At 41.5% G+C, this 17,856-nt stretch overlaps 1 protein-coding gene across 6 annotated transcripts in view; it reads left to right on the top strand.

The window, feature by feature from the left end:
• Nucleotides 1–17,856, top strand: part of MTMR1 (myotubularin related protein 1) — a 32,216-nt gene extending 14,360 nt beyond the window's left edge. For all 6 annotated transcript variants that reach the window (XM_048959918.1, XM_048959916.1, XM_048959915.1 and 3 more), the window contains 5 exons: nt 1,162–1,368; nt 1,870–1,962; nt 5,953–6,066; nt 7,429–7,605; nt 17,006–17,856. In XM_048959918.1, coding sequence (XP_048815875.1) covers nt 1,162–1,368; nt 1,870–1,962; nt 5,953–6,066; nt 7,429–7,605; nt 17,006–17,170 — 756 coding nt within the window. In that variant the 3' untranslated portion in view covers nt 17,171–17,856. The remainder of the gene's footprint in view (nt 1–1,161; nt 1,369–1,869; nt 1,963–5,952; nt 6,067–7,428; nt 7,606–17,005) is intronic.

The following is a 17,856-nucleotide window of genomic DNA, read 5'->3' as shown; positions in this document are numbered from 1 at the left end:
CCTGCTTATGTTGAAGACCAAACTCTTTTAACATCTCCATAGCTTCATGATTGAAGTAAATGGCAATTAACTAGTTCAGTCTACAAGCTCTGTTCTCTTGTACAAGCTTTTGTAGTGCTTTGTGATATTTCCAACCTGGCATCCTTTCCCTTAAAAGATGATTGTCTGTGTAGCGTGGTCTTGCAATTGCTTTGAAGACTGGCCTTGTGCACTTGTGCGTTGAACTTAGCTTTCCTTCTTCCCAGAAGATGTTTCATGTGCTCAGGAAGGGAAGAATGCAAATGTTTAGCAATTTTCTGTTTTCTCACATTGGAATGCAGAGAATTTTTCTGGGGTCCTTCCTATTCTGGTGCTTCTCTTCCCCACATGTTTATCAGTGCCATGATAGGCTGTGTTTTAGGGACAAACCTTCATAGGAGAGAGATTATTCAAGTATGTTAGAGGGAAAAAGAAAAAACAACAGGAGAGGAGCCGCAGACAACCAAGGGAAGGATTTGTGTGGGAGACAGAAACACAAAGTTCACACAAGTGAATTTCAGTTCTCTGCCATCTCTTCCTTTGTTCCCCCAGCGTGCTTCTGAGCCCAGGTTATTCATGGCCTTATTCATGGCTTGTGGGTCTCATGCTGTGTGTGCTTCATGCACCAGCAGATCAGGGCAGGCTCCCAGCCAGCGGTCCCTGGTTTTGTTTGGGCTGTGTTTTGATTGAGATCAGCTCAGTGGTTTGTCCCTTCCTCCAGTGCCAGCAGTTAAGAACTGAAAGCTGAGGAACACAGGAGTGATTCTTTCCTGTGAAGATGAACTTTGATCACATTGAACCTTTTGTCTTTGGGGTAGATTACAGGGTTTGTGTCTATTTTCCTAATGATAAAGAATTTCAATTTTCATTTAGTGAAAGGGGTTGCTAACTTCTCTTGCCGTGTGCTACTGATAATGGAGAACTCTGTGCTGGACAGCAGCGTGCCTGTGTTTGGGAGCTGGCTTTTGTCCCTCCAGGTGTATGCGCCTTGCTGTTTGAAAGTCTCTGATGTAACACAGTGTTGTCCAGATAACTGTGTAATTAATCTGTGGATTTCAAATATGTGATGTTTAAAAATATAAAATCATGCTTTTCGGTGGAGTTTTGGTTTACATTTAATATGCTGGTTTTTATTTCTTTAAGATGCTTCTTGCCGGAGCAGTAAGAATTGCAGATAAAATTGAATCTGGTAAAACTTCTGTGGTGGTACATTGCAGCGATGGCTGGGATCGAACAGCACAGCTTACTGCACTTGCTATGCTTATGCTGGACAGCTATTACAGAACTATCAAGGGCTTTGAAATTCTTATAGAAAAGGAATGGATAAGCTTTGGACACCGATTTGCAATGGTAAGGTGAAAGAGTTCACATGTTATTTGTCACCTTCAGCTCTTTAATTTGGAGTAGTATGTTTTCTCATCACTTTGCTCTTCAGTTCCTGCAGTATTCATTCAACTCAAGGGCTAGCAGGGAATTAGGGCACAATATCTCGATTGTAATTTTTTTTTTAAAAACATAATGTAGTGACACTTCTGGCATCTGAGAGTGTTTCAGGAGACATGATACATACTTAGGCAAGTGGATATGGAAGTTTCATCATTGATTCAGTTGTACTGAATACCTATCAGTTTGATCCCATAAACAGCTTCACTTTGGAAGATGGAGGAAACGACTGGGAGAGCTCTGAACAGCAGCAGCATGTCCATAAGCAAACACTGGGGAGTATTTTTAGCAGTTGAAAAACATAGGTTGGCATTATGGAAAATTTGTCTGTTCATCTTTGTAATGTATCATCTTTAAACAACACCGTAGATACACTGGGCAGAAATGAAAATTGGTTCTGTCTTTCAGCGAGTAGGACACGGAGGTGACGATCATGCCGATGCAGACAGATCTCCCATTTTCCTTCAGTTCATTGACTGTGTTTGGCAAATGACAAAGCAGGTAAGGTGTTTAGGAATATATTTCTGAGGTCTTACTAGTGTTACAGTAAAAGACACTGTATTGAAGTTTGCATAGCATGTGAATTGTTTTGAGGCAAGGAAGATAAGTGTCTGGTTCCACACAATGCGAGCACTCCCACAACACCTCAGTGTTGCTCTTGTGAACGTGGTCTTTGAAAATGGTGCACTGTGCTTTCCAAAGGGTGTATTTGACGTGCGTTAGGAAAGTTTCCCACTGCAGTACTGGGCCCTTGTTCAGAGTTGCTTGACTTTCTCTGTATCATTATCATTCAGCATTAATGTGCTGTTTATTAAGGCTGGAGAAAAATAAGTGAGGAATTCTGCCCCTCTCTCAGAGAAAGGCTAATAACAATTGCAAAAAGAGAGACTTCTGAACACCTGGTAAGAGCAGAAATCTTCTGGGGAGATGTGTAATTAAGATCACCACCTCTGTTTTTGTATTCTCCCTTTCTGCCTCCGTTTCTTGCTATTTACAGTTTGGTTGCCTCTTGTTGAGAAAAAATAATAATGGGGGAGCTATGGAACACTTAGCCAATACCACATCTGTTCAAAATCTGGATCCAAAAACTGTTGGGAAGTTCATGAACAACAGTAACACTGGAAAGTCATTGAAGTTACAGCACAACAAAATAGAAAGCATCATTCTTTGGAAGTTTTGTGCCACTTGTTTTTTAGTTGACTTCAGCACCTAGAGAACATGTGTGAAGATTGCAATTGCCTTGACATACACCTGGGAAAACCAGGATTCTATTTCATCCTCGTGTAGCTTGCTTGCTTATGACATGGTGTTAAGTTTCTTGCTTCAGAATCCATGGCAAACATATGAGACATGTTCCAAAGCTCTAATAAGTGTCAGTGATTGGGAGGGGATGTGTGTTCAGGTTCATGCTTGGGCATGGGCTCTAAGCAAGCAAATTTACTTTTGTGCTCTGAGTATTTCGTTCTTAAAACATTCAGCTTAACATAGCATGAGAATCTCTAACTTGGGCTTGGATACAGACCTCTGGATAGCTTCCGACAATGGAACTTAGTCTTTCACAGCCTAATATTTTCCCAGATTTTTACAATCTTCATGACAACTGATACATTATTAGGGAGTTTGAGAGAAATACATTGATAGCAGATTGAAGGAAAAAAAAAAAAAAAGATGATTTCAAGTTGGAATGGCTGTGTTACCTAATGAAAATGAAAAACACCTGCAAGATTGGCAGGTAGTAATGCAGCTCAATTACCTTCCTACCTTTAATGCATGGTACCCACGTAAAAGAAAGGTACATCTCAGGTTGATTAAAAAGGTGCATTGTGTTCGTTATCAGATGCCACTGGCTTCTGGAGGTGGTTCTTGCATTCATTTCAGTAATACACTTGATGGTGTCCTGCCCGGTCAACCTGGTTCAGCCCAGTTCCACAGTCATAAGCACGTTCAGCAAAATATTTAAACTTTGTTTAAAAGCCGTGGTCCAGAACTGGTTTATCGATCACAAAATGGAAAAGCTCGTTTGTTTTGCATCTCTTTGAGTCAGGTATCACTTGGCATCATCAGGCGTTTTATGCAACGGAATTCTTCTCTTAAGTACCTCCTTTATAAAAAGAGAAAAATGAACAACAAACCTTCCAGAAGCATCAAGTGGGAGATTTTAATGACCCATATGTTCTCTCTCAATTAGTGGATTTGACAAGAAGTAAATTTTCATTTGGGGAATTTTTCCACCTGAATCTTCAAACAGACGCTAATGGGCTTGGAACTACAGAGGAAAGAATTTTTAGGTCAGTGATTTTTCAGCGGCAGTAACAGAAGCTCTGCAGTCTTGAAACATCAGCTCCAACAGTGCAACTCTTGTATTCAAAGACAGAGTTTCAATAAGTGCTATCACTTATTAATAAATTAGTTGGAGCGCAGCCACTGATGTATGGAATTCTGAATATGCTTCGCTGGGTCGGAATAGCGGCCGTGTCGGCGGCCTCTGATTAGTGCAGGCAGAGCCATGGCAGAGCACTAATGTGACGAGGCTCATTAAGTGCTTTTGGTTAAGGAGAGCTCCTCTAGGAGATGCCTTGTCTTCAAAGTTACTTCCAAATGTCGTTTTGATCGTTTGCCAGTGACTTTTGGGTTACGTATGTGCTCGCTGCTGTGGGTGTGGGAGATTGAGATCCGAGCGGTGCTGGCTATGTCCAGCAGATCTGCTTAGCAGGTTGCACTCCTAGGTTTTGTTTAAATGATAGCTGTGTTGTTAACGTTGTTGTACTGTAGAAGAGTTAGAGAGGCATTTCTTGAAAGAGAGGGTATTAGTGATAACTTCTGCACACGACCAAAGAAGAGAATTTGATCATTTTAAATTGCATCTTATTTAACATCCTGTATGTTTTATTTAATAAAAAAAAAAAGTCAAGCAAACTGCTGGTTTGTACAGGAAGCTCTGCTGTGAGCACTGCACGCTGCTGAGCTGTACCTTATCCATAGCAGGGTCAGAAAGAAGGCTCTGTTTATTCTGTAAGTCACCGTATTGGTGGTTTCCTTACTCCATTGAAAGTTGGTATCTCTTAGCTTGAGAAGCCTTAGAAGAAGAAGGATTTAAGTCAAACACTGCAAGAACAATCTTATTTTAAAATAATACTGCTTAAAACATCGATCTTTCTGGTTTAAATACAAGCACAATTGTGCGTTATTCACCTCCTTACTTTCAACATGAATATCATGTTGCAAATCACAGGTGGCACTGAAGAGGAGTTTCTGGATCAGCTAGTCCATCCCCAGTCCCAACTGCTAGGTTATTCCTCCTAGTTAGACTTTTCTTTTAGAAGTAGTTCTCAAACTGATGCCAAGGCAGTGGTGTTGCTCAGTGGCACGTGACTGAACCCAGGCTGCTGCCTTCTTCACGTCTGAATTTCTGGCTAGATAGTTTTGCATAGAGGAGGACGTTCTCTATGGTGAATGTTGCATTCTAGACTTGTGAAAATATTCACTCCTTTAGTGGAAATAAAGAAATGTTTTTGTTTGTCCTAAAAATCAGTCTCCTAAGATGCTCGTTCTCATGGCAAGGGGAGAAATGCTTATAAAATTGTCTTTGAGTTGTCTAAATTTGTTTGTTTGTTCTCTTAAATGTTCATCATTCCATGTCTGTGTTTGAGACCTTTGTCATTCTGAAGAAAAAGTTATTTTGACATATGAAGCAGTTGCCATATGCAGTCCTATCATAAAGTGATTGAAGGATGTTTTCCATCTGAATAGATAGCAGCCCGTGCACTTCTGTACTGATTTCTTCCTAACTTTTGAAGCACTATGGATTAAGATGCATTCTAAGTAAACTGTGCTTTCAGATTTTCCATATGCTTGTTCTAGAGTGTGTCAGGTAACCTCTGCTTGTGAATATAATGTTCAGTGGTGTCACAGGAATAACGCTTCTTTCAATTTGGATATCCAGAATTTACTTTCTGATATAGAAAGAAGAGAGATTAAAAGAGTATTATATGTAACTGATGCTAACCTTGAGGTGTAAGATGAAGAAAAATGATATAATTTGGGTAAAAAATGTAAGAAACGTTTAAAATATATATCCAGTGTATTTTATGTACGTTTGTGTTTATTATCCAGCTCACTGCATGTTAGAAGCAGAACTAAAGCTCTTAAATATCATGGAGGAATAAAGCACGTGCTGTTAGATAGGGCTCCTCACAATGAGTTGCTTTGTGTCCCCAGTTTCACACTAGCTAATGCTTCTGTGCTTGCATCCTTGTGCACTTGCATAATGAATGTAGGGTTTGTCTCTGAGGGTATGAAGAAGTTTGTAGGTGAAGTGTATTATTGCAGTGGAAGTCAAAGAAATCTCTAGGTTTCCTGAATAGAATCACTAAACAGGAAAAAAATCTTACCTGAATCTTTTAGTTGTTTCTTATTTGTTAGTTGCTTCCTTACCATGATGCTTAAAATACAGCTTAGAGTAATTTTACCTTTCTTTTTTTTAAATTTAAGTTTCCTGCAGCCTTTGAATTCAACGAGTTGTTTTTGATCACCATTCTGGATCACCTTTATAGCTGCCTATTTGGGACTTTCTTATGCAACTGCGAAAAAGAAAGGTTAAAAGAGGTAAATAATCAATTTAATATGTTGGTTTTGTGGGAAATGCTTTGGACATATGACCTAAGAACACTTTAGCTGTTTTTTGGTAAATTTGCTGCATAGTCTTTGAGGGTATTGCAGATGTAATTCCATGGAACACGTAATGAATGCTCCATTAAGTGAGATCTCATCCACTTTTCTTTGGCTGTTACCTCTTGGCAGTTCTGAGGATTTTAAAAAATTGACTTTCACATATTTCTAGCCAGCGTTCAGTTTTATGTAGTTACTATCGAGTGCTATTAACATTTCTTTGCTATTTTCAGAGCAACTCCTGTGCATGGCTTTAGTCACTTCAGGACATAATTTTATGGATCCTGTGCTTGGAGACTGGGGAAGTTTAAAATGCCAGAATGAATGGAGTTAGGACATCATGAAATGCTTTGAGTTTGGAAAACATGCTGTGGTTTTTTCTTTTTTAAAAAAAAAGAAAGCTTTTTTCAGTATTCCAACTACACTTGTGGCTTTTTTTTTGTTTGTGGCACTTCGTGTTTGTGTCAGAACAAGTAGCTCTTCCTTGGCAGTTAGACCTGTTGTTTTTCAGGTTTGTCTCTGCTTCCGTAGAGGAGAAAGTTGCACGCGGACTCCACAAGGTGGAGCTGAATAACATTCTCAGCGAATGCAGAACTTCCCAACAGCGTTCTCAGTAAATCAGTTGTGTGCAGTTCTCAATAAAGAAATGCAGCTTAAGACACAGAGGTAGCAGAAGCACATGCTTAACTACGTTGTACAAGTGTAAAATTGCAAGATGAATCTGAGGTTCACATTCTGAAACCTTGATCTAACCATGTTTATGCTGATTATGTTTAGTATAATAGAACTTTCAGAAGTGCAAATAAAGCTAGTACTTTTAAATCACAGTGCCAATAGATATTGGGAGCAGATAGTTTGAGTGGGAGAAGGAAGGTGCTGTTTTCCACAGGTGCTATTTTGGATCTTTCAAATCACGTTCTCTCCTCACTGATTTTCTTTTCAAAGCTGACTTATTTGTAAATCTTTTTGAAGCGGTCACATGTACACACAATTGTAGATCTGAGGAGCTGCAGACACTGCAGTAAGTTACGACCAGTGCAGCTTTCTCTTCCTCAACCAGAACTCATTGTCTTTGGAAATGTTATGCCTCAATCTCCCTTCTCAATTCGCCTTGGAAGGGAACAGGATATCAAAAGTTTTGATAAAGCTTTAACACTTAGTGGCCAGCAAGTGTTCTCAGAGGGCAGTATTGCAGTATATCAGGTAATCTTCACAAAGATAGGGATGTCTAGATAATGACCTCACATTTTAACACCTTGCAATCCATGTACTTATTTTTCTGTATTTTTTTTAATTCAGGAGTTGAGCACTAAGACTGTATCGCTGTGGTCCTACATAAACAGTCAGTTAGATGAATTCACGAATCCTTTCTATGTAAACTATGAGAACCACGTCCTGTATCCTGTTGCCAGTCTGAACCATTTGGAACTGTGGGTCAACTACTATGTCAGATGGAACCCGAGGATGCGGCCTCAGGTATGAGGTTCCACTTCTGTGTTTCCCTGAAAGTACAGAGATAAAATTACTGGTTTTTGTAAGGTCCATTTCATTCAAGAAAAGTATTCTTTGACTGGTGGTGGGGGGGAAAAAGATGTTTTTTCTAAAACAAGACATCAGGTATGTTAAAACTCTGTAAAATGTTCAGTGTTCATTAAGGCTACCAGTAGAATATAGTTGTGGTTCCACTTCACTGACTTGTGAAAGGTGACATAAGTGCTCTTTCTTGTCAGAAGATTACTGTAATATTTTACAGCACTTTTAATGCTTCTGTTGCATTAACCTTCTTGTGTAGTTTCATTATGTTTTGCTGTTTGGCAATTACATTATAAAATGCAGCAGTGATTTCTGAAAGGAATTGATCTACATACCAACTCATTTGCAGACTCTAAGCTTTCCTACAGGTATTTGTTTTCCACTGACCTTCCTGTTTTCAAGCTGGCATGCTAAAGATTAAATGCTCCTGAAATGTACTCCTTGAATCATCAGTATTTGTTCTTATAAGTAATGTCTCCTATTCAGACAAATCTCTAAATCTCATCAGAAAAATGCTGCGTTTTATCTTCACAATTCTGAGAGTGTACATTAGGTTTGTTTCACAACCATAATGTATCTGAGGATGTTACTCTGTCTCTTTATTAAGGTAACATTTCAAGGTATCCCCAAGCGACTTAATGATAAATTACCTGCAATGAGTGACTGTTTGAAAGCTGCTTTCATCTTCTCACAGTTAGCAAGAGATGCGAGGTTCAGATTTATTAGACACCCACAAGTCAGAGCCTGTTTGAAAAGATGTGTTTCAAGGACAGCACATGGTTAGAGATCCAAGCATCTGAGCAGTACCCTGTGAGGTACTGGAGAAATATGTGTTGCTTGCTTCCTCACTGAGGTATTTGCTTTGCACTTCCCTGTTGCCCACACTTGCTCTGTTTTCTTGATGTAATCCTTTGTTAGGTATCCATTTATAGCAACGTGAAACTTTTATTTTTGTTTTTGTAGTTTTGAAGTCAAATTGCCATCTGCTTTTTAGCAAAACGTCACCTTCCCTGAACCTGTTTGCTGGAAAACATTGGCGTGGTTTGCACACATTTTAGTAGAATTGACCTTCAGCGATGTCAGTTGTATTTAATTGGGATCTGCAGGTCCTGAGAGCAAAGCAGGCTTTGTAGACACGCGTGGAAGTCAGTAACTGCAGAAGAGATAAATGGTGGGGAAGAGTGGACATACCAAGAAAATACCAGAACTGCCTTGCTGCCGTGTGTGCCTCAGTGCCCACTGCCTCTCAGTCAGCGGCTCGGTAAAGAGATGACATGGAATGGTACTCGTTTCTGAGTTGTACGGGTGGTTTAATTGGTACTATTGATGGTACTTGCATGAAGAGCCCCAGGTTAGGACTATGGCTGTGTTGCAGGAGGTGCTCTGCGATGAGGTGGCACACAGCCTCCCTGCAAAGGGTTCTGAGCACTGAGCCACCTAGAAAATCTGAAGTTAAACCTGGGTGCGTTTTGCAGATTCCTTTTTATGCTAAACTCTGCTTCAACAAGGTCATTCTAATTCCTAAGTGAAATAAAGTGTTCCTCAGTTTCAGTTTGGAGGTGTTACATCATTATTGACTTCTTGTCCCAAGAAAATTAGATTTTAGTCCTGTTGCATTTGAATTCATTGACTGGGAAGAGGCATGAGTGGGGTTTTTTCTTCCTTTGGTTTTTTCTTCCTTGCCCTTTCCTTGGGTTGGAGAAGTGAGTATTTCTGTGTGACAGGGGGAGGATGAGCTCTTTCAATCTTTGTACACAGAGTTGAGTGCTCTGTGGGTGCATGTTGCTGGGTTTACAGGTGACTCTACAGGCCATAACATAGTATGATGCTTTTGAATTTTTGCAACTGGTGCCGTTTATTTCTCTTTCTTTTCCCATGTGGTTGTTCAGACCTCTTTACTGCAGTCTAAGAAGTTCAGGCTGCTAGCTGTCAGTTAGTTGTCTGCCTGGGCAATTCAGGGAGGTTCTGCAGGGGTGGCATTGCAAGCTGGTATGCTCTTTGCCATTCCTATGTGCAGTGCATGAGTAAATGTTCTGTTCCTTTCAGTTCAAGCTGTGTCTTGCTATGGAAGGTGGGAGGACAAGATTGTACTCTAGTTCATCAATTTGCATCACCCATTAAGTCATGTATAGTTGTTTGTATGGCTTCTGGCAAATGGCGTTTTAATCCTTGGAATAGGGAGCTTAAACGTGCTTTAATTTTTTTGTTTTAGTTTTTCTACACCTGCAGTTTTTTCTTCAAGTTCTGTTCTGTTCTCCTGGAAATGGGGCCTCTGTGCTAGAGAGAATGTTTTAGGAGTGCTTCCCAGTTTTTCAAATACATTCTTTTATTGTGCCTGTGGAGTTCCATCCTTAACTGAAGATGGGCACTGGAAACTCAGGTTGGCTGGTGACATAGGCCTGTCTGCTGTGGGCAGGCCTTGGAGCTTCTGCAGCTGCCAGGGGAGGTCTGTTCCTACTTAAAGGCTGGCTTCAAAAAAAAAAAGGAATAACAGTTTGTGTGGTGTATTCAGAAATGATCTGAAAAGCCTGCAGATAGGTTACAGTGATAGCTGCCTTCTTTATGCTATGTAGGAATTGCAAAAGAATCAGTTTTGTTAAGCGTTCAAGTGATTAAACGTCAGCTGAACCTGTCAGTAAGCACAACGTTAGCCTCTTATTTGCTCTTTAGCACATGCAGAGCGTTACTGGAAAATCAGTTTAGATTGAAATGGAAGACATAATTATGGAGTGCTTTGTGTTGCTACTTAGGGACAGGACGTACAGTGTGGCCCCAGAGTGTCTGTAGCAGTTCCACCTACCTTCACACATGTTTCCTGCAGGTCTCTCTGCTGACGTTGTTGACATCACTTGTAATACTTGCAGAGTTCACACACGTCTGTAAGATAATTTGGTGGCAGGACAAAGCCGCCCTACGGCTCTGGAAGTGCATTGCTGGCCCACAGCCCATGGTTTTGAGCCTGTTGTCTTTGCATGGAAGAGTGAGGCAGGAGATGGCAGGAAGAGGAGGTGTGCGTGGGTCAGTTAGCTGAGAGCCCCCCGGGGAACTGGATTTCAAGACAGCATTTACTACAGAGTTTCTTCTGATGAGGCAAGTGTCTCTTGGTGCTGATCATTTCTCACTATCTGCATGTCCAAGCCAAGGTTTGCCGAGGCTGACTTGTGTGCATAACTTGGATCAGCAGGTAGAGCCCTCCACATTCAATTGATAAGAGTAAAATACAGACTTAACTGCCTTTCCTATGTTCTGAAAGAATCTGTAGTTATTTGAGGGGAAAAAAAACTGCTGTTTTGTAATGAGTCCTGCATCAGGTTATGCACAGAGATGGAGAAATTAACATGGTATGAATAACTTAATTCTGGGGAGTTTCCAACATGTTCTGAAGAGCAAGAGCATCACTCTAATCCTTCAGATGTCAAAGCTAAATGAGGTGTAGGTTTAAACAAATAATGGCATCAGTCCATAGCGTGTCACGTTTCCTGTGCCTGTAAATCTATACAGTTTGACAAGTGTGCTTTCCTGTTCTTGCATGGTAGGCTTTGTAATTTCTATTTACTAGTCATTGCTTTTCCAGGAGGCCTGGGAGTTTGGTTGGCCTCCCAGGAGCATACCTTTACAGTAAGCAGGGAAGTATTGATTATTATAGAAAACTGCTGTTTTCATCGTCTGAGATTGACTTTTTCTGTGAGTATACTGTTAAGTAGGTTTTAAAAGAAAGTCAGAATTCCAGCTCGTCAGGAAGAGGAACTGAAAGCTTGAGTGAAAGATGCTGTTGTCTGTGCAGTGCACAGAGTAGGTTTTTGGAAAAACTGACAGTCTCAAGAAAAGCAATGAATTTAAAGTAACCATTTTCCTCTGCAGCCTTTCTTCCCTGTTGCTAAAATGGATAAAGTATATTCGCTGAACAAGACAAAATGCACTCACATTGAACAATTTTCATGTGAACGTCTGTCCTTGAGCTAGTGCAGTGATATGCAGTAGATATCCAATTAAGACTTAGTACAGTAAGTGAGTAGCTATTATAATTTCTTTTGTATTTCTCCTTCTGTTGACAAATTTTGTTATCCAGAAGCACTTCATGATCTTGAAGGGTTACTTGGAGATGAAAACCTGAGAACCAATACTGAAAGTGAACTGTGTAATTCTATGAAGAGAAAGGTTTGAAACTACTAGGAAATAAAGCTGCCTTGTGCCTATAGGCAGTTGTTGTGTTGTAGCATGTATATTGTGTGGTGTAATTGTAGCTTCTGCGTGACTATTTTAAAAATAAAGGTAAAAAGCACAAATCACTTTCCTTCAAGACCTTGTCTGGCAGAGTAATTTGTTGTAAGTGTAGAGTGGTGTGTTCTGAGAGTTGCACTACGCCTGCTTTCAGTGTGCACAGGTCAATTAAAAATGGTTTCATATCAGCAGTATTTTAAGCAATAAAGGGTGTTTCCTCAGTATTGGTCTAAGTATTTTTCAGCTCACGATAGGCAGTAGGCACCTTATCTGTGTGATGTAGGAGAGGCAGCTATCTGGTTTCGTATGAAACAAGCAATAAAACTGTAGCTAATGAGGAAAATGAACATCCACCCATTTAACCAGTTCATACCAGTAACATACATCAGTGGGAGCCTACAATCAGCTCTTCCTGAGTCAAGGGCTCTGCTTGGCTCACTCTGTTTTGCAGCGTTTTGCTGGTTTTCATTGGCTTGGGTGGAGGATGCCACGTACGGCAAGTATCACTTGCAGAGAGAGAATCACGTGTGGGCTTAGCAGGGAAAGAGAATGCTCATGCCAGGGAGAAGGCACCTCCAGTACAGGCCTGGATGAGGAAGGGGAGGGAGAGGAACTAAGTGGCAAGGAAGGAGTGCAAGAGCAGAAGGTAGGTAGAAGTGAGCAGGTCGTGCGAGGAGCAGGGTCAGCTCCAAAGCTTGGTCACGGCTTGGTACAGAAAAGTGGAACTGGGAACTTGAAGAGTGTTGAAATGGGCAAGAACATGAATTGTCTAAAAGTGAGGGAATGCTGAGAACTTTGCTGAAGAAAATAAGTTGTTTTCCCTTTTTTATTATTTAAGTTAATAATGAGATAGGGAAAGGGACAACATAAAGTCTCAGTCGTGTTCTTTTTAGTTCCTGAGTCATTATTACAGCAGTAAATAATAATTAAAAAAAAACACCCTAACAGCATGAAGTCTTCCTGAGGTGCTGCAGGTAACCTCTCTGACTTTGACAGAACCAGCGTTTTGGTAAATGTGTGGAGCAAGGTCAGACTTGCTGAGGATCCATCCCTTCTCCCCGCTGCTTAGGGATGTTGAAGTCCACTCCGTTGTCCCTGCCTGGTTGATTTTTCTAGCTGTGTTAGATGTGAATGGCAGTGTTGCTTTTCACAACGTCTGCTCTGCAGAATCAGCTCTTTTACCTGGAGTGGAACTCAGATGGTTGGGTGCCAGCCCTTGTGGCCTGCTGTTGCCTAGCAGCATTACTGAGGGGACAGGCTGCAAAGGAATGGTTGCGTGCCTTTCTGAAAGCCTAGCATAGATACCACGGAGTAAAGCACAAAACCTGGGTACTGGGCCCAGGGTCATCTTTGGAGCTCCCTCTCCTAATTTGAGAGGCACAATGAAAGAGGATGCAGTGAATCTGCTCTCAGACTGCCAACAAATCCATCTGTCAAATCAGCGACGTGATTTCTTAACAAGACTGTAATAAAAGCTTGTCGTGGAGGCAGGACGTGTGCTGTGTGAGGATGTGCTTGTAGAGATAAGGTGATAACGAGGCCTTTCACTAAGCAGCCTTCTCTGAGCTTCTTGGTCTTGCAGAGTCTGCTGCTCTCCCTTTTAGCAAAGATGAACTTTGTTCCTGCAGACCATTAGAGTATTATTGAGAAGATGTTTGGACCCGCTGCCTTCTGAAGAAAGCTTTCTTTAAGAGGAACTGTGCGGAAATAGAATGGTGTGAGATGGCAAAGCTGTAGGTGGGGAGTTAGTTATCTACAAGGACTTGCACAAGGTGGGGTGAGGAAACGCTGGCAGTAACAGGTTTGCTTGGGAGTAAGACTGGAGGAACAGTGGGAAGGAAGTAAACTTTTTTTTCTCTCAAGAAAGGGAAATTACAGGAGCAGACATAAAGATATCTGGAAGAATATGCAGCTCCTTATTTAAAAACAAACAAAAAAACCACTGAAAAGCAGCACAGTACACAACTTGTGTATGTTCTGTTTTCTATCCTTTGGCTGCCTGTATCGCTTTTCTAACCCCGTGCATATGTGATTCAAGCATGGACCCCTGTTGCTAATGAGTAAATTATTGCTAGCTGTTGAGAAATGCTCTGAAAGTGTGAAAGGTTCTTTACGCTGAATTTGAAATGTTATTCCAAGACGTTGAGACACGTATCTGAATTTTAGTGTGTAAAATCTTACCGTGTTCTGCGGCTGTGCATCCACATGGCATTGCAGTGTGCATGTGAGGCTGTGTTAAATGCAAAGCAACAACATCTTTTTCTGGAAATCATGAGAAAAAGATTTGTGTTTGTACTAGCACATGAAATGGCATGGTGATGTTTATGTGGACATATTTTGCAGTGTTTGAATCTAACGTGCTCTTCCTAAAATGTGACCATATTTCAAGCTGACCTTTTTTCCCCTCCAGACTCTACTCTGTCTTGCTTACAGCTTTGCCAGACTGAAACGATTTGTACTGAGTCATCAACTATGTGCGTCTGCCTGAATTGCTTGGTAAACTTCATCCACAAAGGCTTTGTTTCTTAGGGGAGTGCAGCTCAGAAAAATGTGAAAATATTGGTATGGCAGGTTTCCTTTTGTTGGGGTGAAGGGCTGTTCTGTAAATGCTCCATCTCTAGGGCAAGCAGGAGATTTAATTGAGAGGGAGAATCTTTCAGAAATGTGGCTGATTGCATCCTCAAAGACATTCATCTGATGTGGAGGGCTGAGGCTGCAGCCATCGCAGTCCATTCTTAAGTGCCGAGAGTAAATGCAGTTGGAAAGGAGGAGGTGGATTTGATACAAACATGAGTGAGCTACGACTGATGGGGAGCAGGAATGAGTAGTGGTGATGCTCAGCAAGGTGAAGCTCTCTGCTTTCTGTTCTGCTTCTGGAACGTCATCTGAGAAAATAGAAGTTTCTGTATGAAGTCTGTATGCAGTCAAAGCAATCTGTATGGAGTCTAACCAGAGCTAGACTTCTCCACTTGAAAAAGAGAAAGTGACAGCATTCAGCTTGACTCTTGGTAGAGATGCTGTATGTGAAGTTATGATGGTACATTATGTTCTGCACAGCCCATCTGATGCATTCTGTGGAACAGTTTTCTTTGGGGCAGCCTAGGCTGCATCACGAAGGATGCTGGTGTGTGTGGACCTGCTGGGCACTGTTTGTTTCTCACTGCGAGATGAAAGGACAGGAAAGTCCATTAGGAGAAGAGGGCATTTTAATTTCAGAAGAATAAATAAAGGATGGGGTCAGAAACTGGAAAAAAAAAAAAAAAAAAAAAAAAAAGAACCCTGAACATTGAAGAGCTGCTCTCTGGTGGAGCAGCATCAAACTCTGCACTGAATAAAGCAGGAACACAAGAAGGACAATAGTATTTTAATGTTATCTAAGCAACAATTTTATATAACTGTACAGAGAAGCTGAATTAAGTGTAGAAAAATAATCTTCTTTCTGACACTCTAGTTTTTTGAGTGCATAATTTTTCAGCCTGTGCATGGAAGGGTTTCCTGTGTGACTCAAATATGTGCTGCCTTTTAAAAACATTATTGTTATTTAGAGAACTTACTTGAAGATCACGCGCTTTGAGATGTAAGCCTGGGGAGAGCAGCACTTCAGCTGAGGCAGAAGATGTGAATCAAGTCGTGGGGGAGCACAGGAGGATCGAGCAGTGCAGGCAATCGGAGCCTCCCTGAGCACGTACATAGCATGCCATGCTCTGCAGTGGCTTTGGTTCCCAAAAGGCAGCTGTATGGAGATGCTTCTGTGGGAGCCTGGGCACTGTGCAGTGGAAAGCTCTGGTGACCCTGATGTCATCCAGACCCCTTATTTGTCTTCTCTGTAGTGCATTTCACAGCATCTTGAGAAGCTTCACAGCTGGGCTTGGTGTTGTCACATTTTCAGGTGTATTTGTTTTTTTGTAGAGCACCTTAGAAGAATGAGATTGCCTTTCTCCAGGAGGTGCTTTGTGTTTGCTTAGTGAAGGAGGCTGTCATCTTTGGACTTGTGGCCTCTGGCTAAAGAACTTGTGGGCAGTGTAGGCAAGGCTTGCAGGAGGAAGGAAGGCTTGTGAGTTGTGAGTCAGTTGTGTGTTGATAGTGAGAAACCCTCTGTGATTTTCTTCACATAACACTGTGTGAGAATGTCCTGCTGGGGTGTGCACGCCAGCCCTGCTGTTGGGTGAAGGTGTTCCACAAACCTGACGTGTCACTTACCTGCTATGTCTAGCAGTCTGCAAGTTTCCCAATGCTACGTCTTCCCATGATTACCTTGTCAGCCCAATTAATTTGTTTTCCCATATTGTGCCTTCCAAAAGCTGTAAACAGTTCAGAGATGATGGAGGATAAGAGAAATTGAAAGCAACGGACAAACTTTTTTGGCCTTTCTGTGGCATTTGAGATGAGGGAAAGCCTCTCTCTGCTTGTCTGAGGAAAAAAGATCCAGCTGGTTAAAAAGCAACATGACTCGAGCCTTCCTTGGTCTGCAACAGATTTTAATGTACTGGAGAAACCTGACAACCACACAGAACTCTGCTGCAGATGGCAAAGTCTCCAGTGTTCTTGATGCCACTGTCAGAAGCAGAGGCAGAAACCCATGTGAGCCACGTGTACAAAAGGAGTATTGGTGTGTGGCTTAGGAGATCCAGCACAAGCACAATCCACGTGGCTGCTGTGCTTTTCTCACCAACGTGCTGGAGGGGTCAGGCTCCTGGAAAGGTGCCTGGTTAGAACAGTAATGAGATGCTCCCTATGGAGCCAGCTTTGTGAGTTCTGCTTAGCGAGTTCTGTCCCAGCAGGCATGGGAAGTAGTTCTCTGTGAAGGCATTGTTAAGCTCAACTGAAAGCGGTGGTGGTAAGGGATAGGGATACACTTACCAGGGTGTTTTTTAGTATCCCGACAACTCGGTTTGCAAACAGTGTTTTGAACAGGCTTCCTGCCAATGGTGTGTGGTGTTAGGAAGGAACAGTTGTCAAAAATGTTCCCTTTCAGATGGCTAACCACTGTCCCTAGATATTGACACACTGAAATTCATAGCTGCTGCATCCGTGGTGTTACCATGGGACACAGTGGAAGCATTACTTGAGAAGGTAATTTGTTATTATGGATCAGAGTAAACCTTTCTTTCTTCACCCACAGGTTCCAATCCATCAGAACCTTAAGGAGCTGCTCGCCATCCGCACTGAGCTGCAGAAGAAGGTTGAAGATTTGCAGCGGGAAGCAGCTACGCGGTCCCTGTCCTCCTCCTCTGACAGAGGTTCATCTCCGTCCCATTCAGCCACACCAGTGCACACTTCTGTGTGATGTGTAACTAAAGCTGTGTGAAACAGTTCGAGTCAGGTAATACGAAGGGGGGCAGAACGTTTTCCCACCACGCAGGGATTGAGTGGCTTGTGACAGCTGTGATCTACATGCCTTACTGTGTCTGATATTACTACAATGAGGCCAAAAAGAGCTTCAGTAGATGTGATGTCTTGTATTGTTGGCAGTCCCCACATGTTTTGACATCTCTACTTAAATCGTCAATTGTGAAATTAAACTTCGTTTCGAGCAACTAACAATTTAACCATCCTCAAAAGGGAATCCATCTGCTAAGCAGACAGAAAGATGCCTCTCACACTGCCTAGGGTACCATGCCTGCTTGAGAGAATCAGATGAAATGGACACGATGCTTACACAGAATACTGAGGACGTTTTTCTGAATGGGAGCTCTGTATTTCACACGGTAATACAATATATATATTTTTTTGGTAGAGCAATTGTGTTTTTTAAGGAAATTGATGCACTTGGAAATGGATTTTAAAGTAATGTTTTCCAGTGTAGTCAGTTTTGCATTTCAACTAAATATGCCATTAAAAGTGGATGAAGATAAACTGGGTTCGTCAAATACACCGTGCTGACGTGTATGATGTAATATATTTGGTGAAGCATGTATTTTAGTTTTTTTTAATGCCTTTTGTACAAGTTGCAATAAAGTCTTTTGATGGTTT

The sequence above is a fragment of the Lagopus muta genome, chromosome 13, assembly GCF_023343835.1.
Source record: "Lagopus muta isolate bLagMut1 chromosome 13, bLagMut1 primary, whole genome shotgun sequence".
In the NCBI taxonomy this organism is placed as follows: domain Eukaryota; kingdom Metazoa; phylum Chordata; class Aves; order Galliformes; family Phasianidae; genus Lagopus; species Lagopus muta.
Note: the sequence above shows the minus strand (reverse complement) of the source record. Positions and strands in the feature narration are given on the sequence as shown.